General features: G+C 37.5%; 1 protein-coding gene across 4 annotated transcripts in view; it reads right to left on the reverse strand.

The window, feature by feature from the left end:
* LOC18442143 (SCY1-like protein 2 A) overlaps nt 1-25,672 on the reverse strand; it is a 53,665-nt gene that overhangs the window by 4,568 nt on the left and 23,425 nt on the right. For all 4 annotated transcript variants that reach the window (XM_006852367.4, XM_088866609.1, XM_088866614.1 and 1 more), the window contains exons 4-10: nt 19,322-19,504; nt 16,786-16,912; nt 16,466-16,527; nt 16,263-16,349; nt 13,533-13,619; nt 13,067-13,180; nt 3,853-3,981 (exon numbers count right to left, since the gene is read on the reverse strand). In XM_006852367.4, coding sequence (XP_006852429.1) covers nt 3,853-3,981; nt 13,067-13,180; nt 13,533-13,619; nt 16,263-16,349; nt 16,466-16,527; nt 16,786-16,912; nt 19,322-19,504 — 789 coding nt within the window. The remainder of the gene's footprint in view (nt 1-3,852; nt 3,982-13,066; nt 13,181-13,532; nt 13,620-16,262; nt 16,350-16,465; nt 16,528-16,785; nt 16,913-19,321; nt 19,505-25,672) is intronic.

A 25,672-nucleotide genomic window follows, 5' to 3' on the forward strand; every position in this document is an offset into this window, starting at 1 on the left:
TGGACCATTAATACCATGATAAGCATTAGACATGTTCCATGCATGCATAAGAATGCATGGACACACACACATATAAGGCCTCAGTATTTGCTATGCAAGTTGCGTTTAATTTTCTCATCATTAATTTTCTCATCATTTTGGGCATCATACTCTGCATAAAAATGGCATATAGGAAAACTGTCTGTGTGAGAGACAAGAACAGCCTGACCATAAATAGCCGAAGTCGGAGTAACAAGCTTGTGGCATTGTCGATAGTGTAAAAACGTTGTTGCTAAGTCGATTTTTCCATGAAGGTTGATTTAGCCATGAAGGTGTAAACATTAAAGAACCAGTGGATCCTGGGAACACCATGCATCGAGACTAGCATCTAGTTTGGAAGGGAGGACAACGTAGGAGAACTACCAAATAACAAGCAAACATGGAGATCAGGAAAAGGGCCATCTGTGGATAAAGATTGATAAAAGGAAGAATCTCAGAAACTTTTGGTGCTAGGGATGGAACACATTTCATTATGCTAGAGAACTTATGCCTCCTACTGATAACATATGAAAGCCAAACTCAAAATCCTTGGGCATCAAGACGTACCTACCTCAGTTTAGTGTGAACCAATCAGACTATTGAGAATTATGGATCCAAAATCAGCAGCAAGTGTGAAGTCTCATATCAACAAAGTCTCAGTGGTAGCCCATCGAGCAACATGTGCTTCCACACAAATCAGTGCCAACAAATCGATGTGTAACAGCCCCCAAAAATAAAAGCATTAAGTAGGGGCAATGCAGGCATGGGAATGTGTGCACAATGATCCACAATGCAACACAGAGGCTATCCAAGCACGGATGAGACCCTTAGGCCCCAATAGGATTCACGCTTGAGAATGTAAATGGTTGTATAAAGCATGAGAACATTTTTTAGCTGGCCTAAGAATGGGGTTGAGTTCAAGGTGGTAGCACCATCTGCGACCATAGTTACCAAGTCAGCGATTACATCGCGACTTTTTCAAAACATCACCGTCGTTTTTTTAAAAACAGTTTTAATCTGTGATTTTTCCAATACATCGGCAATAAAACGTGATTTTTGAAGAAGTTTAAAATGCGCATTTTTTAAACTTTAAAAAAATCGGTTCAAAAAAACTTTTCTATCAATAACCGCTTTTTTTTTTTTCTTTGTGAAAAGTTCAATATCCTTTTCCTGTTTTATATGAAATTTTCATTTTTACGCCTTCTAAAAAACAGTATTTTTCTCCTGTTAGGGTTTGTTATCTGTGCATGTTTACATTAGGGAAAAAAGATTAGGGAAATACAGATTAGGGGAAAACAGAAAATCCATCTGATAGAGAGAGAAACAGAGAGAGAACCCATCGCTCTTTTAAAGCACATATTAAACATTAAATTCATTTAAAAGCCCCAAATTTAACCTTGGATTAGGGAAAAACAGAGAATCCTTATGATTACCAGAAAATGAAAAAGAGAACCCATCTCTTTTTAAAATCACAGATTAAATACTAATTTCAATAGAAAATTCCCAAATTACCATTAGATTAGGGCTTCAAGAGAGCACCCATCTGATATTCTCTTCAAAAAAATTAGGGTTTCAGATCCAACATATTCTTCATCTTCTCTGAGCTTTTTTCTCCACCATCTTGTTCCTCTATGTTGTGCTTGCTCTCCCCCCCCCCCCCCCCCCCCCCCCCCCTCTCTCTCTCTCTCTCTGAGTTTCTCTGCTCTAGTAACTTTTTTATGGATGGATTAGTTATTGATGGCTTTGACTAATTTTTATCTTTTAGAATTTCAAAATTTCTAATATTTTAAACTTATCCGATTTTTTTACTCCAATTTTTTAGCCCAATCCAATATACTAGCAATATCTTTACATGAAATATTCTTGCCGATCCGTAATTTTTTACCCAGTTTTTTCCTCCGACTTCTTAAAATAAAAACAATTTCTTTCCGATTTTATGGTGTGCTGATTTATTGATAGTCCCCGACTTGCTAACTATGCCTGCGACTCAACTACCGATCTCAGTTTCCATTCCGACCAATGCTAACCCCTTTCGGAAACTCCGACAGTTTAAAAAATTGCTAACCTACTACTAACAGTTAACTTTTAAAAAAAAAAAAAACATTTTGAAGTTGGTCAATGTGAGAAAAATCAAATTTCAAGCAAGCACGGATCCAAGACATTTTTCTTTAACACCCAATATAACTAAGAGAACATGTACAACATGTACCTGTTTATATCGATGTCAATCACAAACGGTTGGGGAGCCTTCATTCCTCTAGCCAGTGTATCTAGATTTTCTACCAGACCTTAGGCAGAGAATACACTCCCCAATTGTCCATTGTTGACACTTGGTGCTATTGGAAGCTTTTTACATGCAAGATATGAACCACAGTTTCAAAAACCGGATCAGTGGGTTGTTTGTCTAACCTACATATCCCTATGATCGCAGGATCGGTGATCACGATCGGTCCGAATCAATGATCCAAAAAAATTTAAAAATAAAAATACAATAAAAATAAAATAGGAGTTTATGAGATGCCGATTTAAGGTGGACCTAAAAAAATATTAGATAAGCTTAAAAAAAAAAAACAGAAAACAATATTGAAGGATGGGTTTGGGGGAGAACCAGACTAGGACAGATTCCTTCTTGGAACCGGTTCAATTGCTGCTGATTACCGAGCCGGATTGGTGATTCCCGATCAGCATCGTAGGGTTTTAAAATACTGATATAAACAGTTACTAGTGTATATACTATCTTGGTAATTATTTTGAACAATGCTTTACAACTCGGGCAAGTTAGAATTGGCCTCGTCTCAGTAACTCAGGCTTGGCAGGTTGCCTTGCCCGAGACCCCACACCCCCAAAAGAAAAAGAAAGAAGAAAAAGCAAGAAGAGGTTCGGGCTAAATGATTTATACTTTTACACTAAATTGACTTAAATCAATCATAAAGAACTTATTTAGTTTTGGTTAAACTTTTAGGGATTTATCTTAATTATCTTTTTTTATTTTTCTATATTTTTCTTTTTCTAAGAAAATAATCTTTAAACAGTTTTTCCCTCTTTTACTTTTTGAAAACATTTTCTCATGTTTTTTGTTTAAAAAGAAAAAATCTTTTTCTCATCTTTATATACGTTTTCTATAGTTTGTCCTTTTCTTTGTTTTTCCTGATTTTAAAAGATATTTCCTTGTTTTTTGAAACTTTTTCTACCCATTTTCAATATCGGCAAGGACTCAGACCCGCCCAAGTAACTCAGCCAATTCGGTGGTTGCATTCCATGGCCAAGCCGAGTAAAAAAAACCTACATTTAGAAACACTCACATAAACTTAATCAATCAACACATATTGCAAGGTCGGTCTGAAAATGATCACCCACACAAGCAATTTAACAACTGAATACAAAATGCTTCTTCCATAATAGACAATTAGACATGTGAAAGAGCCCTTGATTTATTTCCTTCTTGTTAAGTGTTAACTGAAAATGCTTCTTCCATAGTAGACAATTAGGCATGTGAAAAAGCCCTTTTTTCATTGCCTTGTTAACTGAAAGCCAATCGTTTTCAATAATTTCGCATGTATGGAAACTCCAAATACAATTGCTTGGTACTAAATCCTGGAAGCGACTCAATTTAAGGGCTTAGTAAAATTGCCAACCAAAATTTAGAGCAAAATTAAAAGGTGGATCTTTCACAAGGGCACAACTACTATAAAAATTAAGGATGCCTTTTTTGCTGAAGAAAGGGAGCCCTCCACATAACACCTAACACAGATAACCTAGCAAGAATTTACAGGAGTGAAATGCAATATCCACAACAAGAACAAAGAGCACTCAACCAAGAGAAGCATAGAATACCTGAACATCCAGTTGCTTTGCAAGGGAAATCGTCCGACGCAAAACCTCCTCTTGTATACGTGCATCAGTATCATCATATGCCCGAACAAGCAGAGGAAGGACATGAGTGACTAAATGCTCGTGACCAGTCTACAAATCCAAACACCAATAAGATTGTATCACACTTCCTATCAAAGAAGTAAATGACATATCTAAAACAGCAAAGAACATGATTAAATGGCAACATATTGAAATGGTTATAATAACAAGCTACGATATGTGTAGAAACACTTCATGTAATACGTGTCACTGATCTCATGTCAAGCAATTCAGTTTGGTTGTCTGTCAGTGTACCAAAGGCAAATTGCTATTCAAGAAGATTGAAGTCATTATACAACTGAAAACAAAATTATAGAGCTTTCATGTATTCAGGGATTACAATCAACCATTGCTTTAAACAAAGCCTCGAGCTTGGATGTGCCAGGGTCACAAGCCCAAGTCATCCATTGAATCAGGCCCGTTCAAGCTCCAACTTGGCCGAGTCTCTAGGAAAATACAAAGGAGACTTGGAGTCACCCAAGTTTTCAATCTTTTTCATCTGGACCAGGTACCCTACCTGGATCCTAGTGATTTGGGCAAGTCCGAGCCTGAGTAATTGGCTTTTTAAACACTGCATTCAACTGTGAGTTTTGGTAGGGGCATGAAAGACATCAAGACCTCAATTTCAACAAGGAACATGGAGATATCTAGCTTAAACATATGAAGATGGCCAGAAAATCGTGAAATTCTACAATCAGTCGAGGGCCCTTGGGTGTTTCGTTGCTGGAACTTTGAAAGGTTTACATAAAGAAAATAGTCAACACATTATATAGAAACCAAGCACTACTTTTATGCATGGAGCAGATATCAAACTCGTTTAGGACCCAATTATTGAGAAATATGAGGGGAGGTAATGAAGATGGTAAAAAAAAGACAGTTCAACAAGCAGTGGACGGCTCCTAGCATCTTTCACCACAGGCACTTCGAAAGGTTCGTGGCAAGTAAATAGTCAACACAATATATTGAAACAGCCACTACTTTTGTGTGTGGGGCAGATATGGAATGTTTTAGGACCCAATAGATGAGAGATATGAGGGGAGGTAATTACTGAGAGAGAGAGAGAGAGAGAGAGAGAGAGAGAGAGAGAGGGAGAGAGGGAGGGAGGGAGGGAGGGAGAGAGAGATTTGAGGGGAGGTTGCTCTTGTGAATGGGCAAACTTCTTTCAGTGGCAGATGGGGAGTTGGAGAATAACTTCTCATCCAGGTGACAGTGTCTACGATTTGTGTATATTTTATAAAGGGCCGTAGCCCGGTGCTGGTCCCTCCTAAGCTTGGTCCCGGGAGGGGTGGGCTGGAACCAATCCTAACCTTTGGCTTAAGCACAAAGTGGCCATTTGTGTGTATTTTATCTTTTCCTCAAATGCAATTATTATTTGAAAAAAGCAGATTTCATAATGAACATTACTTTAAAAGTCGAGTAAAAGTACCAAAAGCCACCCTAAACACGGGTATCTTGAAGTCGAGGAATAAGAACCCTGATCAACTAGGACAAAAAGGGACCAGATAGGCCACTTTACTCTCCAGCAACCTAGAAAGATAGGGATGGAGAAAATAAATACATACACCAATATTCTATTTTTGAATATGTCAATGATCGTAATAAGTGAAAAGGATGTACATATCACAAAAAAATGGCTACCCACAGGTTGGGAGCTCTATACAAAAACCACCTGGATAGTAGTAATCGACAAAAAATGCTATACAAGCATAGGAAACAAAAAAACAGGGGATGTGCAAATCTGCGAGCAAACCATTCTTCCGCCTGGGCAGTACCTTGTTTGGCTAGACCCCCGGCTGCTTGGTTGGCCTCGCGCCAAATATGCACCCATGAGCTCAGTACATGCCTCCAAATGTCGAAAATCTCGTCAAAAACCAAAATGAGTCGCCATGGGGGTGTGGCCTCTCCGGAGGCCCAAGAGATGACATTTTTGGAGTCTCCTTCCACGACGAGGGAGGAACTCCAAGAGTTGAAATGTTTGAGACCTTCCAATAGGGCGAGAGCTTCCGCCGTGGTGGATTCAGCCCGACCAATGGGAGCGGTGAAGAAGAGGGTGACACATTCATGGTTCTTGAAAATTTATCCAATGCCCACCGGGCCTGATTGCGAGGGAGCAACCATCGAAATTGAGTTTTGTTTGGCCTGGTTCCGAGGGATGCCAGAGGTAGGCATAGGGAATGCAGTGAAGCCTGAAAAGAAGAATCGTCTGCCAGTTGAGGAGGAAGTCTGAGGTCGATAGAAGCTCAAATATTTTGTGGTTAGTAGCCCAGAATATCACTGTGGACCTGATGGAATCCCAAAGGCCATGGGGTGTGTGGATTGATCCTAGAAGATCCTTTTGATTGATCCTGGAAGATCCTTTTGTTGCGTCCCTTCTAAATGGTCCAAAGAGACGCATCGACATAGGCATGGTGCCTGATTCGGGCCACGGGAGGAATTGCATGTGTTGAAAAAGGTGGGTATGGACATAGCAGTTACCCAAGTCCACTTGAACAGGCGAAGCTGGGGGAGGAGGTCTTCCCACAATTGTTGAGTGAAGCTGCAATGGGTGAAAAGGTGCGAGTTGGTTTCCTTGTCGACCTTGCACATGAGGCAGCGATTGGAGATGATTCTTGAGGATGTAATTAAAAAATAATACTCAGAGGAAAGTCTCCCCAAGGCAAGTTGTTCCAAATTGGATGACTCTAATACTGATAACCCAATGCCACTTCTATTCCCAGTGTCTTTCACAAATTTTGGAAAATCACAACTTCCTTGAGTCAAAGACTGAGTGAGCTCTCCCTACACTGGCAAGAAATTTATCCATTATCCCCTCCATTTTGTGCCTTTTTGTTTCTTTTCATTAGAGTCCATTTCCAAAATATTCATTCAAAGGACACTTTAATGCTTGAAAAGAGTCCATTTCCAAAATATTCATTCAAAGGACACTTTAATGCTTCCATTTAATCTAAAACAGGGAAAATACTTCCCATTTCAAATTGTCAGCTTTCCTCAGAACCATTATAATTAAAGAAACTTTGCTCATAGCCACAGACTTACATTTGCTTTCATCTCACTAGAAAGCAGTTTCCTATTTAAACTTCGCATCCCAAAGGCCCAACACCCAAGCATGAAGTCTCTGAAAAATCAAGTACAAAAGACCCTCTTCCAGTTCATCATGAAAAGAACATAACTGAAGACTAGGAAATCTTGAAATTTCAAAATTTGAAACTGGGTTATTTGTCCTTCGTCTAGAGTCTACTGCAATTATTGGGTTGTAATAGCTTTTGTCTCAAGCCCACATTGATTGCATAATTTTTATAACCGCAATCCACCTATAAATAAAAACATATTTGGGTATATTTGGATACTACCTCAAGATTTAGAGGGCCAAACCATGGATGAAAAAGAAAGGAGGTGATTCAACCATTTAGGGCATATGTGGATGCCCATTTTGGATTAAGATTCGTTTGCGGTTAGAGGGCCCAACCACATACGGGAGAAAAAGAGTCGACCTTCTTTGTCTTCATCAACAGAACACACTCATCTGTCAACACTTCACAGCTCCATTTTAGAACACCCAAAATCAAGTTCAGCCTTCGCCAAAATATCTCTTTCTCTCACTTCCCCATTGCCCTCTTTCTCTCAAGAAAACCATCTCTTCTTCACTTCTCTAAGTTTCTCCCTCTAGCAGGAGGCTATTCTTGAATACTCACAAATCATTGTCTCTCGAGAGGAATCCATCAACACTTTTATCTCTCTATAGGATTTTCTCATTGAATACCAGTAAATCTGTTTTGCCTTCCTCTCTCTTTGTTTTGCCTTCCTCTCTCTGTCTTTGTTTCTTTTAAAGAAACCAGCAAAACTTGTGAGATTTTCCTCCTCTCTCTCTCTCTCTCACTCTCTCTCTCTCTCTCTCTAGAAAACCAGCAAAGAGGATTTTAGGTTTGCGACTCACTTGAGGGAGGCTCAAGTATGGTTACATTCCTAAATCCTGATATCAAAGATTACGAAGGAATATCCTGATATGATGATGCCACTTTCTTTGTCTTCCCATTGCCTATGGTCCATGACCCAGGAAAATAGAGAGAAGATACAAAAACAGTCCAATAACCATCAAAACATGACAAATTTGAGTGGATTTGGCTTTCTTTGAACAAAAGATAGACCCCAAAATGTAGGGCTTGCTATTACTACTCATAGCCAGTTTTTACTGTTTACGCCCCAAAAGAATTAGAAACCCTAACACCGAGGCCCTTTTATTATATTGTAACAAAGAAAATACAAAACTACGCCCACTTAATTTAACATTATCAAAACCCCCATATACCCCTTCACTTAAATGAAAACATAAAAAGTCCCTAAACTACCCCTAGCTTTAATTAAAATACTAGAAATCACTAAGAGACTATAGAAAACAACAATAAACTAAACTCCAAAAAGTCGGCCTTCCCTCTTGGATCTCCTTTCAACCTTAGATATGGATCATCATAAAGGGTCATCAAAGGATGGACAGATTGTGTCAAAAGGCCCATGACAATTGTCTTGACTAGTTGAAGGACTACCTGGTGCATCATTTTCCCCTGCTTGGAAAAAACTCGAACTCAAGTTCCATTCTTCTATTGCTACTTTGAGTCCATGGTACTTGAAAAGATCAGAAACATTGAATATATTCGAGGTCTCAATCTCAGCTGGAAGCTCCATTTTATAGGCATTACTTCGCATCATCTTCAACACCCCAAACTGTCTGACTTCTTGTTATTCAGCTTGTAGTATTTGCCTATAGGATGCCTATCTTTGCATAGATAAACCATCACACATCTCTCACATTAGAAAGACTTGAGATCAAGGTGTGCCCATGTTACACTCGCCCCCCCCCCCCCCCCTCAAACATAGACATTGGATCAACCATGTTTTGGGCCCATTGGGAACTGCCATACTTGTAGTACATAAGCACAACATACTTGGTCAGTTGGTCCTAAACACATCAGAGAATAGTCTACCACGAACTGTGAAGTGGCTCAAGATAAATCCTGTGTTACCCCCGTGATTTCCTTCAGCTCACACATAATTTATCAAATATAGAGGTTCTCCACTGAAAACAAACAACAATTGAAGTTGAACTCCAACATCAAGAATCACATAATCAACCATTCGATGGGCGCCTTTTATATTGAGCTCACTAACAAAAAGCCCATTGGAAAATATCACCATACCCTTTGGCATACCTCACATGGTACCCCCCCATGTTCGGGCAAAACATCAAGAGAAACAAAATCCTTAGTTCCTCACTACCACCATCTCCTTGATCCTCCTTGCCCTTACCTTGCTACTCTCCATAGATAAATATCATTCATCAAATCATCATCAAGATGGGATAAATGTTAAAGACGGGATAAATATTAAAGACATGGTCACCATCTCTATCAATAGGTTCCTTGTAAACATTGGATCACTCATGAAATCACATCCATCATTAAGAACTTGGGGAAGAAAGTCCCCTCCCAGATCCTCATCAACTACTCGAGGTGTAACCATGCTACGCCAAATCACCAAAGCCGCCCCATGATCACTATAAGTCACTTCCTGTTCCTCTTCATCAACCGGCTGATCGTAGACGGGATCACCCTCAAAAGAGTGCTTGCTGTCCTCATCATAAGACTCCTCAGCAAGATTAACAAAGTTGTGATTTGAGCACTATGATGACACATGCCTAACACTCGAACAGTTGTAGCACTTAATGTTGCTACTGACACCCCTTTTGCATCGCCCCACTCCCGAAACAACTCCTTTTTGATCCAGGGCACCTTGCTGGTTGGTTGTTACTATTAGTGCGAGATGTAGAACCAGCACCCATTACACCGTCTTTTCCTCCAAAATCACCACCACGAGCAGCTGCCCTAATCCCCCCATCACTCGCACCCAGACACCACTTGTTTGAGGGTCATTTCTGCTGATTTCAACCCTCTTTGTAAAGTTGTAGACGTCATCAAGGGTTCAATACCGCCTGCAAGACTACCAAATCTTGAATTGATTGGCGAAGTCCATTCAGATACCTGGATCGATCACAATACCACGGGCAGTCAAAAGGTGAAACTCATTTGTGTATTCATCCACCGACCTATCTCCTTGGAGCAACATATGTATCTTTTGATGCAAAGATTGTAAATAGTTTTCATCTTCATCTTCTCCCACGAAACAAATTCAGGTTTTCCCATTTTTTCTCCCCCTACTCTCAGCTGTTCCCACCATACCGAAGCAGTTTTCTTGAATTTAATGGCAATAATTTTAAACCTCTTTATTCTCTGACACGTCCCTATAATCAAATACCCTCTCTACTTTGTTTAACCAGTCAATAAAGTCATCAGGCTGCAACTTTCCCTCATAATCAAGAATATCTAATTTTAGATCTATGGATTTTGTATGCTGCCTATACCTTCGATATATTCCTCTTCACTTGACTCATTAGGCGTAGCATGATCGCAAGAATACTCAACATCGTCTTGGACAGACAAACCTTCATCTCCCCCATAATCGATATTGGCAAGCCGCCTTGTAAGTTCTTGAATTTATCGCCTCAAATCCACTATCTCTTGATCGTGCTCATCACAAGGTGGATCTATATGAATACCCTTGACTCAACCTCTTCTTTCTCCTTTACACCGTCTATCCCCTTATCTTCCTTCTCTTCTCTCTTTATCACCCCTCCACAGCCAAACTCCAGGTCGAGTTCTCCCCCAATCAGGGGAGAATGATGCACCGGATAGTCCTTCAACTAGTCAAGACAATCTCATCAGCCTTTTGACCCAATCAGTCCATGCTGACAACCCTTTTTATGATGATCCATATCCCAAGGTTATAAGGAGATCTAGGAGGGGGAAGGCCGACTATTTGAAGGGGCTTATTTTTTAGTTTATTGTTGTTTTTTACAGTCTCTTAGTGATTTCAAGTATTTTAATTAAAGATAGGGGCAGTTTAGGGGCCTTTTATGTTTTAATTTAAGTGAAGGGACTTATAGAAAATTTATGATGTTTTAACTTAAGTGGGGGTAGTTGTGGTCTTCTTTTTTATTATAATGTAAGACAAGGGCATGGGGGTTTCTAACACTTTTGATGTATGAACAGTAAAAACAGGTTGTGACTAGTAATAGCATGTCCTATCTTGGGTTCTGGTGTCTCTCTTTTATACAAGGAAAGTAAGATCCACTCAAATCTCGCATATTTTAATGGTTTATTGAATTGTTTTTTCCTCCTTTCTCTATTTTCCTGAATCAAATTGGTATCAGAGCTCACGGTTTCTTCAACAACAAAGCCATAAAACTACACCAAGTCTAAGGTTTGCTGATTTGGGGCCAAATTCCACCAAATAAGCCTAGAACTTCCTAATTTCAGCAAGGTTTTGTGGGTTCCTGCCTAGGGTTTGTGATTACAACGAATCTATGGCAACAAGAAGAGGCTGTAGAAGGGGAATTTTCCCAGATCCACACAAATCTAGCATATTTTGATGGGTTTACTGAATAGTTTTTGCCTCTTTTCTCTATTTTCCAGCATCGGTCCAAGATACAGTTGACAGGCTTAGAAAACTCTCAAGCTCAAAAGGAAATGGCTAAGAGAGCCTAATATTAAATAAGCAAAATGTCTTAAGCTCAACCAATCAAAAACTTTGGCTCAAGCTCAGAGAAGAAGTCCCAGCAAAACAAAAAAAAACTAGAATTAAAACAATGTGGACGAGATCGAGAAAATGCCAGGAAGGCTACCATATGATTGCTGGAAAAACTTGTGAGCATCCCAAAAACAAGATATGTTTCAATGACAGGATTCGTTTTTGGAAAGATTAAGGTGACCAGGTCCAGGGAAAATAAAAGGAAATGACAGTCCGAAAATTGCTGTCTAAAAACAGTGTGGACACAGTAGTCGAGCCCTACAATGCCATTCTCTTTGTTCATCTATTGGTTGAGAAGACAGATTAGTACATTGTCCTCAACAATGAAGCACTCTGAGATATCTGCTAACCATTCACAAAAAAAAAAAAACAAGAGATGAAGGGGGAGATTGCAGAGAGTTGACAGGGTTTCAATCAATATCGGTGAGTTTCAATAAGGCTCACAGCCAAAATGGCTGCCACAATACACTAAACAGTAGATTATAATGAATGCAGTTTGTGGAAATTTAAATGGGGGCCATCCACATTTTTAAAAAAATGTAGATTCAAATTCAATTCTAGCCAAACATCCCCTTTGCTTTCTCATTCTAAGAATTGGTATAGATTGGAACCTCATGCCTAACTCCACTCCTCTCAACTGGCTATCAGGTTGGTACTTAAAATTATCTTCAAAGAGCCTCATTGCAGCTTACACATTTATATCCAGTTTATGCACAATGTTCCATTCAATATCAACATGAGCTCTGAATGTATAATGGTTGTTTAAGTGTATTTTACCCTTCAAATTCCCTCGCTGCATCTTACACATTAATCCTTAGACAAGAATTGCACAAAGAAATTGAAAAGAATAGCTAGAATATATAAAATGCAAAAACCTGTAAGAAACAAAGTCCAGGGTTCTCAGAAAAGGGAGTAACACTTCATTTTGAGCTCTGAAATAACAGAAATATCAACTAAAAAACTTGCAAATATTTGCGGAAGTCACATAATTACATAATTGCAGACATCCAACAGTCATGTAAGCAATAACTAAATAGGCTTCAAGAGCTTCAGCTCAAAGACTGAAGTAAGGGTATCATAAAATCAACAAGAATGGTTGTATACTGCATGCCACTTCTGTCGACAAGTCAACACAGCAGCTTGAGAGTTATGTTATGTACATACTTCTCTTTTCCTTGAAGCAATGCACGATCCATGCCAATTCTAATCACTGGGAAAATAGCTCGATGCATAACTCAATATCAAGAGATAATGAACTACAAGTACCTCAGGACAAATACTTTTCCCTTGAGGGAAATCACAATAAAAACAATTTACCAAGAGAATTTTGAGAAAATCTGAAGCATATCTAGTTAATCAAGACAATGCGAGTAGAGAAAATCAAGACTTAACTACTTTCAAATGTATGAGGTAAAAAAACACCACCAATTATTAAACTTAGACGAAACCAGTTGTGCAAATCTGCATTTTCTTATAGATATCATGGAGTTCCAGTTACCTTGCTAATAATCAACTCGGCATGCTTCACTAGCAGTAGAAGGGTCTCCCCAGCTGCAGAACTCAACACAGGTACTAATGCAGGTAAGGTTGAATTCTCAAAATCATTTTTATCCTGCAATGTATCAAAACAATAATCGAACTCAAGATCGATCTTACAGAATTTTCACTGGGAAACCTCACTCAGCAATGCATCAGGAAAGGAATTTCGACTAAATTCAGGCCTTGATGTGCCTAACTTGCACTAGGGCCATACAATGGGAGAAAATTAGAAAGTATATTTTATATAGAAGCAGTGTCAGTGATGCAACTTTTTCTTTCTTTCGGGGAGGAAGAAATTTCATTGATGCAAGTCTGTTTGCAATATGCACAATTTCCCGAAACTATATTTGCCACATATGATGTAGGTACAAAACATAAGTAGTCAAATAGAAAATTGATTAGTAAAATGCAAAAAATTGCCATACCTGAGATTCAGCAATTGTAAGAACCATGGGTAAGATCATTGGCTGCATGACTATGTTGCGAAGCTCTGAACAAAGAGGAGGAAGTACCTGAAATGGGTCAAAGATTCATGTTTAGTACATAAAAAGTAAAATTCATAAATTTCATTTTTTGAGTCACATCAACACTGAACTAAACCAGACAAAAAACAGAGAGAACTACAAGCAACATCAAAAATAATACTTAAAAAGGAAGAAAGTCCAAGCACCCATGGTTTCTCTAGAAACCCCAAACAAGATAAGACATCATCCCCCTCATTTGCATCTCAATGAACAGGTCAGAAATGATATCCAAGGAAATATATGAGTAATAACTCCTCAAATAGTCAGGAAGAATCACTTCTGCCATTACATGTTACCCCCCTGTACACTTAGGCAATCAGTATTCCCAAAACTCCCCCTCTCAAAATGCTTCTTTCCTGGTTAAACCTCCAACACCATTTCCCATACCTTCTAATCCCCCATTGAATCTGCCTCTTTTACTTTTTCACCTTCTAATCCCCATCAATTTCATTCCATTCAATTTGCCTCCTCCCACCTAACCATGTGAAGCATAGAATCCATGCATCTGCAATCCTAAGGAAATTTAGAGGTAGCTTTTCCGATTTACCCACCACACTCACTGAGATTAGAAAGAGTAAAACATGATAACTTTGAAAAGATGGGACAAAGTTCAAAAAATTGACATCAAATAGGATAAACAGAAACCATTTCCTCAAAAAAAAAAGGATAAACAGGTTCCCAGCCAGCACATCATAATACGACAACCAGTAGAGGTACTAGGTCAAGATCCAGAGATATGCTCAACTATCACAATCATTTTCAAATATGTCAATCAATACATAATGGTGTAAAATCTGAACCAGATATCAACTCTTTCTAAAGAATACATTTTATATTCATTACAAATCTTTTAAGTTCATTATTTTTTAGAATCACACTACCGTATTAGTATAATTCCATTATTTAAAAAAACAAAATGAATGAAAAATAAATTGAAAACATCACACCCGTTCTAGATCCCCTATTTCATAACTGATTTATAGGTCGATTACCGTATTTATCAGCATCGGCCCCACATAGATATTGGTATTTATGATGTTATTGGAACCTTGTATTGGCATTATAGGAGAGGGGTGCCCTCCATAACTAGAAATAACAGCCAGCTGAAGGATCTCATAAGGATCTATATCGTTCACAATCAAACCAGCAGACCATGCACGCTCACTATAGGGACAACTGTACAGCACAAAGTATCAGGGCCAGTACCATCTTTTAGTCAAGACTCGAGCACAAAGTGACAGGGCCAGTACCATCTTTTAGTCAAGGCTCGAGCACAAAGTGAAAGGGCCAGTACCATCTTTTAGTCAAGGCTCGGGTCCCTTGGAGAATTGCAGTTATATTGAGGAGTATCATCAAAATTGGAAAGTAGTAGGATGTTCCCTTTCACCACATGCTTAGAAATGGAACTCTTGGGAAAGAGAGCAATTTACCCCCCCCCCCCCCCCCCGGAATAAGTGGAGAGATATGCTTTTTCTCCAAGTACTTGGGGAGGACAATTAGGAACAAGAGTCCAGAATTCGGAAAAGATAGTGAGTGCCCAGGGTGAAGCGAACATCAACCTCTGTAGCAACAGCAAAATAGAAACTGTACCTCTAAATATCTCAAATTTATGTATTTGGGTTACAGAAAGTGTACCCAGTTGTCTCATGACACACTAGCTACCCTTTCAGCACAAGGTCTAAAACTCATATCGCAATAGTCCTGGGAAAAATTAATTTGCCATTGCAACTCCATTCCACTCGACAAAAGCTAATCAGCTAAGACCAAACAAAGAGACTTTCAAAATCATCTTGGACATGGATTACAACTTGTACACATCTAACCCTCACGAATACATCATACATTTCAAATAAAAGAAGAGGAAGGAAAAAGACAGCATCATATCCATCATAATCATCAAGATTCTTGCAGCAATTTTAGTGTTATAAAAAAAACTGAAATCAACAACCAATATATATTAAATTACATGCAAGGACGCATGCGCCTATGTGCCTTAGGATTCACAAAGGTTGAACAAAGGATGTCCCACAACAAAGCAGGGAACCACAAAGGTGTGTGAAACCACTAGATTTTCCACATCCATAATAAACAACAGTGTATTAGAGACTCCAACAATCAAACAATACTGATTTTGTGCAGAATATTCAGATACATGTATGTGTGCATATAGGGATAATTCAAGATTGAATTCGACATGCATTAACAAAATAAAGCACCACAAAAAATGCTATGTGAACCCACCATATTTGTCATATCCACAATGATTTCTTTCTACAAAGTATCATGTACACAAATAATGACTTGCAAAGAAACTCCACAAGATAATGATTGTGAGCCACGGATTCTTTTGACTATGATTGTCAGCCACGGATTCTTTTGACTGGCCCAAGACATTCTCATGTGCTGATTTGTTTTGTTAATGGGGTGGATCTGCTCTCTCTCTCTCTCTCTCTCTCTCTCTCTCTCTCTCTCTGCGTGTGAAAGAGATAGAGAGAGAGGCTATTTCAAAACAGTATGCATGCTGTACTTCACAATAGAGAGCAACACCACCAAGCCATTCTCACACACTAGCAGAAATGTTAGAAAGAACCAATGACACTTAGAATGCAAGGGAGAAAGGTAATGTGCAACCTTATACCGCAAAACACGAGAATCAAAATCCTTCCACATCCCTGATAGTGCTTTCAAGAAATCTGACTTTTGCATATTGTCCCTCTCCTGTAAAGTAGAAGTTATTTGCAACAGAATTTTTAACAATCAACTACCACATTGACTTGCAGAATAATTATGCCATTGAAGCACACTAACTATACTGGAAAGAATGAGATCCATACAAGCATATGGTCTAGGAAACGAAGAGCACGCAACCTAGTATCATCCCTAAAGAATGGAGAACCTGCAAAATATAGAAGAGGCCATTCAGGAACAGCTGCTTTTGCAATCTGGCAAGAAAATTGCACGACATAAGATGTAAAAGGTGGGTAAAAGAACCAGAAGTCATGAGGAAATTAGTTCAAACACACTGCAGTTTATGATCATCGTCTCATTATCCCATGAATAGAAGATGCTCATTATTCTAATCTAAAGCACTCAATTGAAAATCCATGAATTGCACAAACAGAAGCAATGAAATGAAGAGGCTCTCGTGTTCTACCTGTAAAATCCAAGGCACTCGGTCGGGAAGCCTCATCCACCGAAAGCATCCGTCGTAAATCATTCACTAAATCCGAGGAGATATTTGAAAATGACTCATGCAAGAGGTATGTTAGTTTATTTGTATACTGCAACATAAACTCATGGTCAGATGGTCCATGCCATAAACACAAGAATAAAAGTGATATAAACATCGGAATGAGAAGGAAATTCACCAAATCTAAAAGATTAAATATCTATAATTGGGACATTAAGATTTTCCATGGTATCAGATCATTTAAGTCCTTATTTATTTTAATAAGAAAAAATCATTACATGAAACCATCCCCTATTTATTTTAATAAGAAAAAATAATTACATGAAACCATCCCTTACAATTCAGAAACTGTTACAGTTATAAACTTCAACTAAACATAAGCCTCATTAAGTTATGAATGATCTACACCCTGAAAAACAGATACATGTATGGTTTTATGTCCCTAACATGTGTTCTTTTCACCCTAATATATGAAATGTGAATAAATGTTTCAACACCCTCCATGAGGAGCATATGCATACAATAATGCAAATAACAAAAATATTCCTGTTACATATATACATATAAAATGCAGAATTGTTCTCCAAACCCTCCTCAATCTATAGCATCTGTGAATTTGATTGATAGGTTGTGATTGTCCCTGGTAAATAACTCAGAATACAATCAACTCCAAAAATGTAAATATAGGGGAGAGTGAAGTCATTAAGCAGTTTATCTGAAGTAATGGCAATTCATCTAAATATACTTGGTTCTATCATAAAACATAGAGATCCAAAGTGAATGACATTACTTTATCTCCATGAGCAGGGTTCCAAACCAAACATAAAACTTTAGATCAGCCAAAAACGCCTAAAGACAAATCTCACAAAAATCAGCGGATACAAATCCACAGGCCAACAGCAAATTTGTACGCAAGATTTCCTTCTTATTACACCAAGACAAAAGCAAATTTCCCAATAAAAGCAAACTTCCCAATATACGTTGGCATCCTGAGTACAAAATTTCTTGCCAATCAAAATCCACAACTAAAACATTCATCGAAACTCCACAAAACTTCGGATTAAAACTCTTTGAGCATTGATTTGCAAAAAACACAGAACTTTTGATGGTCGATGTCTTAAAATGCTTGATTTGATCCAACAAATTTGTAGAGGCCTTTGATAGAAAACCCAAAAACATTTCAATTGAAACAAAATTTGAGGTTGTTTGGTGTTTGGCTGTGATTCGAGGGAGAAACTGATAGTTTGGCGGATCGGTGTTTTTTAGCCCTAAAAACCCCAATTTTTTATGAAAAAACATGAAATAAGGGGAAATCAAGACTATTAGTCATGTTTTGGATCAGTATAAGAACGATCTATGCTCCTATGAATCAATGGGGGATCCTAATATAGTGTAGGATCAATTATTGATCCAGAAAACAACAAAAAAAAACTAAAAATATGCGTGTTTAACCCTGCAAAACGGGTTTTACATTGACTCGCCTGATTCACCTAATGACTCGCTCTAGTACCTCTCCAGTTGATTAAATACTTCTCCAATTCCCTCTAGATCGATATCAAGAACAAAGTCTAACAATTCATTTTGTTACTCATGAGCTTTAATCTCCATTCAAGCAGCTAAGAAACTAATTATACTTGACAGCACATGATGTCCATTACGAAATTGTAAATTTATTCCAACCACCAACCTTTCATCAATTCCTCCTATATCTGAGTCAACATGAACCAAATCTGCTTGATTTGAGTGATCCTCCTGAGTTGTGAGAAGAGACGTGCCACATTTGCAGAAATCCAAACTTGTTTGCGACATCTAAATGAGAATTTTTTTTTACAATGCTCTAAGCACATGATGATGCACTGGCCACCTCTCAATTAGCTTCAACCAATTGCTCAAGAGGCTAGAGGATCGAGAGTCAAGAGTGCACACATGTGTTACAAATGAGCAGATGGGCATGGTTTGGATGCCTCCAAATGCCGAAATATTTTACCGAAAGGAAACAAGAAGGGAACCACAAGGTTCGGGTGTGTCATTTTCTAAGTACTAGATATCCTAAAAATTGTGAAATTAGGGCTTTAAGGATTAGGTCTCAACTCAAGATACCAAAGTTGACCCATATACCAGGTTAAGATGGAACATATTATTTCTCGTTCAAGGAAAAAAGGAGGGTTGAACTCCCTTGCATAGAGAAACATGGACACAAGAGAATGGAACCCCTCATGGGGCGTATAAAATAAAATAAATACCAATGAGAAAGATATCTTGTAGTACAAGCACATAGAAATGTACAAGTACAGTCACTAAAACAAAGAGCAATACTCCAAATGAAAATGCAAATTCTGAACTACCATCACAATTCAACAGTCCAACCTAAGTTATCAATCAACTAAGGCTACATGGTCAAACCAAAGAGAACAAGTTGAAATGAATTCCCCAACCCTGCAGAGGGGAATAAATAAATGAACTCAAATACAAGGATAAAAATTAAAGGTAAAACACTTACCATCCGAACATTGTTCTTACAATCAAGAAGAGGTTTCCGAACAAGCAAATGGTATATAAGACATCCTAGACTGAATATGTCAGAAAGGCAACCAGCTAAGCCTGCTTGACTCCGCACTAGCTCTGGGGCACTATAATCTAGAGATGGTTGAAGCGGCATCACCAAATCATCAACATCATATTCCTGTAAAATCAAGAAACAAGCAAATTTCTAGGTGAATCAGTTCATTGATTACAAGAATACATACATTAAGTTGTTATATGGGGCCAAACAAGGCAGATGTCAATGTTGAATGTGCTTATGAGGAAGTATGAAAAATATCACTCATGAAAATATATAACATCATAGTTGGGAAAAGGCTCTGACGATGATGATGATGATGAAAAATATATAACATCATAGTTGTTTGGATTGGGATCGGGATCGGGATCAAGACCACAGGATTGTAAGAAGCAGGAAGCTCCTTAAGGTAGGATCGCGATCCACCCTGAAATCTAGGGATCTTAATCCCAATATGTGAGGGAGCTAAATCCACATTTCATTGGGATCAAATGATAAATTACACACGGCCAAGCTCTACCTAGTTTAAAATCAAGGCCCCTGAGAGCACTTTAATAGTACAACAGTACAATATATACTACTATGCTATAGTACCATACAATACTACACAGCTATACAACACTACACTGTTATAATATTATACTGTTGTAATATACTACATTACTATGCTGTATAGTATGTATAACTACTCTAATACACCACACTGCTATACTATACTACAAATGTTCACCCAAAAAAACAAACGAATGCTATTGCTAAAAGGCAACGAAAACTATATAATACAATACTATACCACATTGCTACATTCTACTACAATTCTAGGGAATATGGATCTCTTATAGCCTAGAATCTCGATCCCTATTGGGGAAGATCAAAATTCCAAAGTTCCAAAATCACAGAGGGGCAGAATCGACCCCTTGGTTTAGCAATTCTTATAACTAAGTGCAACACTAGAAACAAATTAAAGAAGAGATATATTTGAAACAACCGAAAGGTTTTGAGAAATAAGGAACAAAAAACCATGTTTGTAAGCTTAATAGATCGCTGCTAGCCTTAAGAAACCTTCTAGGAAGTGGTAGCTCAAGTTCCCTAGACCTTGTCTAGTTACGGTTTCACCTAGAGCAAAGAGGATTATCGTGTATATGTCAACCTCAACAGGAGTGAAGTGGTCTATAACTCTATATGTAGATGATATGCTAACAGCCAACAACAACATAGATCTTGTGAAGGAAGCTAAATCCTTTCTCTTAGAATTTTGACATGAAAGATTAAGGAGAGACATTTTATGTGATTTGTATCAAGATCATAACAAAGGAATGACCGCATTGTTCAATTGCGTCAAGTCTAATATTTTAAGAAGGTCCTTGAACATTTTGAAATGCAAACGTGGAAGCTCATGATTTCGCCCATTGATAAAAGGATCAAAATGAGTAGAACTATGTGCCAAAAGAGAAAAACAGAAGCCAAAGATATGCATAAGGTGCCAAATGCAGATACAGAGGGTTCGCTCATGTATGCAATGCTAGGTGCCTGGCCCAACTTAAACTTTTTGGAGAGTCACATAAGCAAATATCAAAGTAACCTATGATCAAAACACTGGATATTAGTAAAGATCTTTAGATATTCAAAGGGGACCAATAACAATGTGTTGTGCTGAGGCAGCACCGACATGCATGTGCAAAGATACATGGATGTAGATCACCAAGGTGATCCAGATGCTCTGACGTCAACTCCAAGGTGCATATTTATGCTTGGCAGAGGTGTTGCTTCTTAGTAATCAAAGAAGGTGTTGCATCTTAGTAACATAGCCAGCTGCTACGGAAGCAACCTGAGCCTGTTAATATAATATCTCACAGTTTCAGGTTTGAGCCTGTTAAATGTGATGCTGTGCATATTTTTGGTAACAACCAAGCCACAATATTGTAGTGAAAGAGCCCAAATTCCGTAAGAAATCCAAGCATATCAGAGCAGAGTACTATTTTATTGAAACCTAGCTCAAGAAGGAATAATTGAGATCTTGTACCGTCCCATGGATGTAATGCTCGCAGATCCCTAGACTAAAGAGGCAAGGGAGTGTGTTTGTAAAGCATGTAGATGTTATAGTGTTAAGAGCCGATAATAACATCTGATTATAATACCTTTCAAAGGCTAAGAGGAAGAAGTTGGGTTTTGTAGCCATTCAAAGAGCGGTAACTCTATAAAGTCTTATTTATTTCTTGTACCCCATAAAATTTTTAATGAGTTCTAATGTTCTGAAGTAGGTAGTTTTAGTGAGAGTTTTGAGCACTATGTATTTTAGAGTTGTTTATGGCATGTCAGGCTACCCGGGCTTCATTAGCAGCTCTCTCTAACTAAGAGCAGGCTGGCATAGTATCTTAGCGCACTCTAGGACTCTAGCATTGGTTCTGCAGTCCAGAGACTTTGCTTATAGAGTCGAATCCGCACCACATGGAAAGCTTGGGCTTTTGGCTTCTTGAGATGAATTTGTCAAAGTGGGTTTTCACAAATAACCTAGCGAAGGGTGGTTGTGTACCGTGGGGGTTAAGGTTTATTAACTAGTAAATATCTAGGCCATTTTGTGAAGAATGGTGCTTATAAGGCCAAGGGCCTTAGCCTCAACATTGTCATTCTTCAAAGAACTCACGCTTGATGTCCTCATTGCTTGGTATCCATCAGAATCTTGTATTTATGATGGAGTGTGTATGTGTTACCCTTCACTACCTCTATTAGTACCTTAGATTTGGTACCTTAGATAGGTAGACAAAAGTCATGCCTGAATTAATTGGCTAGTTATGACTTTTCCTTGAAGGGCACACATGCAATCCTAGGTCAGCTTATCGCTTATCTACTTCTTGACTAGCTTGGATGGGACAATCATGAACCCCTAACATGATAGTACTTGTGGATCATGGGTTTATACAGTTAGGTGGAGGGTAAATAGTGATATGAGCATTATTGTGAGTGCTAAGGTCTAAGTGATACAAAGTACACTGACTTCAAAAATTTTAGCTATTTAAAATATAAAATCGACAGAGCACCTTTGCAATAAAACGTTCGTGTCTCCTATTTATTCAAGAAAATAGACAAAGCACCTTTGCAATAAAACATCTGTCTCTTATTTATTCACAAGTCTATTCTAAAATTTTACGGGGAGAAACTCAAAAACAAATAGAATAATTGTTTTCGGAAAATTGACACTACGTGAAGAACTAGGGGCTTGAATACAATTCATTTCTGCAAATAAAAATTACAAACTGGTTTCTTGCCTAAAATCACCCCCAGTACTTCTTGTACCCCTTATTGCTTCCCTAGACCGATGGCGCACCTAGATCAGAGGCAGAAACCCTTTCAATAGGAAATTCGAATGAAAAGTCACTGAGCCAACCTATAAGGCTGAGGATACTAAGAGTCATCATAACTTTCTCTTAAAGACAAACTCTCACAAGAAAACTCTCTAGTACTCCATGCATCCTTCAAATTCCCTCACCTTTCTCTCTCTTAAATCCAACAAAGGGTTCCACACACCTCTCTCTCGCTTCAGCCCTCTAGGAAATTTGTTGGGTTAATGGGAGGTGAGGCCAACATATAGATATATTCTAGGGCTATATTGGAAATATAGTATTTGCCTTCTTCTAGAAAAGGAAGACCTAAGTGGTGAGAGAGACTAAATCATAATAATCAAACCTAGATCAGCCATCATGATATAAAGGCCAAAATCACACTAATATCTCAAAATTTGGATATGATAAAAACTTCCTAAAAGATAATTAATTCCAGGAGTGCTAATGCATATCGATCAAATCTTATCTTTGAAAATATTTTCATAACCAACTAAACTTCTAGAAGCTTTCATCATAACCTCCTAAAGCATTTAGAATTCACCTCAATCCAAATTCATTTCAATTACATTGGGTCTCCCATTCGAATTAGGAGCCCAATTACCATGGGCCGCTTGTAACACATTGTAGCCATCTAAGGCTAGGGTATGATTTTTCCATGTGGTACTGACTTGAGAGCAATGTTCGCAAAATCGAACCGGAACGGTTAACCGATCATGAGGCTGGGAGCGGTTCGAACCGGAACCGGACTAATCGGAGCGGTTAACCGGACTAATCGGTCAAGTAGATTTTTAAAAATAAAAAATGGGTCAAAATCCCCCAAAAAAATTAAAAACAAATAGAGAAACTTAGATTAAGTATACACCATCATATTACATACATTTATCTTATAAAAAATTTTGATAGAAATTTTTATATAATTTGATATTTGAATATTATGAAAATATGCAAGACAATTTATAATTTCACATAAATTCAATGGGTGAAGTTACAAAGTCCAACTAACAATGGATGATGCTTCTATATTGTTTTAATGTTGATGTTGAAAAATGTTGTTTTAATGTTGAAAAACCCTTTAATACGGTTTAGAATTGGGTTTGAGAGTGTATTTTTTTGTAGCATGATATTCCCAGCTTTTCGAAGGGTTGTGAGTCAAGGTAGTAAGAGAGAGCACCTCATTTACTTAGTAACTTGGTTATCAAATGCAGGGTGTGGCTAAGGTGTTAAGTGCTGCTTCAAAGGGCCAAATCGCATATTTTAAAAAATGTGGCCAAGTTGATTTTCAAATGGCCAAATCGATTTTGAAATGACCAAATCAATTTTGAAAGGGCCAAACTTCATTTACTCGATAACCTTTTGAAGTTGGGTTTTAGCATGAAAAAAAAAAAAGTTATATAAGATGGCAAGTTTAAAATGTAGAATTAAGATGCATATTTCTAAAAAAAAAAGTAGGCACTTTTTAGTTTCTACCTCTTTTCTCCATAGAGGCTAATAAACAGGAGTATGAAGTTGCAACAAATGATAGATAGCTTGTAACAAATAAAAAAACAAATTAGAAGAAAATGTCACAACTAGACAAGAAGTTGAGAACACAGACATAAGTAACATACACCAAAAATAACCTTAAAAAGAAATAAATTTTTTCTCATATTCATCACAAAATAATAATTTTATAAAAAAATATATAAAACATTAAAAACAATTCAACAAGCTCACCAAAAATGTATAACATTAAAAAGAAAAAAAAAATTTCCTCATATTCATCACAAATAAACATATTTTTGTAAAAAATATATATAATATTAAAAACAATCCAACAAGCTCACCAAAAATATATAAATTTAGAAAAAATAATATATTCTTTTTTTCTCATATTCATCACAAATTTCATATTTTTATAAAAACAAAACGTAATTTTATTAAAAAAAAAATTGTTTTAAGAACCCTAAAATCGAGCCAAAGAATACATTAACTTTAGAGTCGAAATAAGCCCTAAATCTTTCATTTTTTGAATAAATTGATATGGGGATATGATAGATACTTCAATTAAGATTCAAATGCTCCAAATTTCATGAGACCTTATTCACTATTGAGATCTTTATTCAAAAAATTGCGATTTTTTTACTTCACGAAAATTTCAGAAAAAAACGAAGCCAAAAAAAATCGATATAAAAAAATTTAATCAATAGTAAATCAAAATAACTATTTTATTAGATAGATAAGGACTTTATGATCAAACTTCAATGATTAATTCGATAAAAATCAATCAATTGATCGATCAGAAATCAATTTGTTTGGATAAAAACAGTTCTTCGAGCAGCAGTACTTCGGGCCCATAAAAACCTCAAATCTTCATCGTTTTGGAAAAATTGAAACATTGAATCCTTCAACAATCAATCAAAGCCCTCCATTTTTATGAAAATATATGAGGTATTAAAGCTGTATTTGATAGAATGGCGGAAATTTCTAATTTTCAAATATCCCTATTTCAATCCGCCAAGAACTGTTTGTTTTTTGACTTTTGATTCAATAATAGATAATCTATATAAAATTTACGGTGTATAACATCAATATTTGACTGAAAAAACAAAAAAAAACTACAAAATGGGAGAAAAAAAAACTGTAAAATCTTGATCTATGAAAATAACGGGCATGTATCAAATAACGACCGTTATTTGATGCGTTATAACGGCGTTATAACGCACGAAAACAACACTAAACCGGACCAGTTGGGAAAACTGGCCGGTTTTGAAGAAAAACAGCCGGTTCGACATTGAACCGATCGGTTTTGGTCCTCTTATCATGTGTACCGCAAAACCGGCCCTAACCGGAATCGCCACCCCACCGGTAGCGATTTAACCGGCCGATTTTGCGAACACTGCTTAAGAGGGCCCCAAATGATCTAATTCCGTCCATTACATGCCCCACAGGTGATTTAAAAAAAAATCTATTT

This window comes from Amborella trichopoda, chromosome 1 (assembly GCF_054954075.1).
Source record: "Amborella trichopoda isolate Santa Cruz 75 chromosome 1, AtrichopodaSantaCruz75HAP2 v2.0, whole genome shotgun sequence".
NCBI lineage: Eukaryota > Viridiplantae > Streptophyta > Magnoliopsida > Amborellales > Amborellaceae > Amborella > Amborella trichopoda.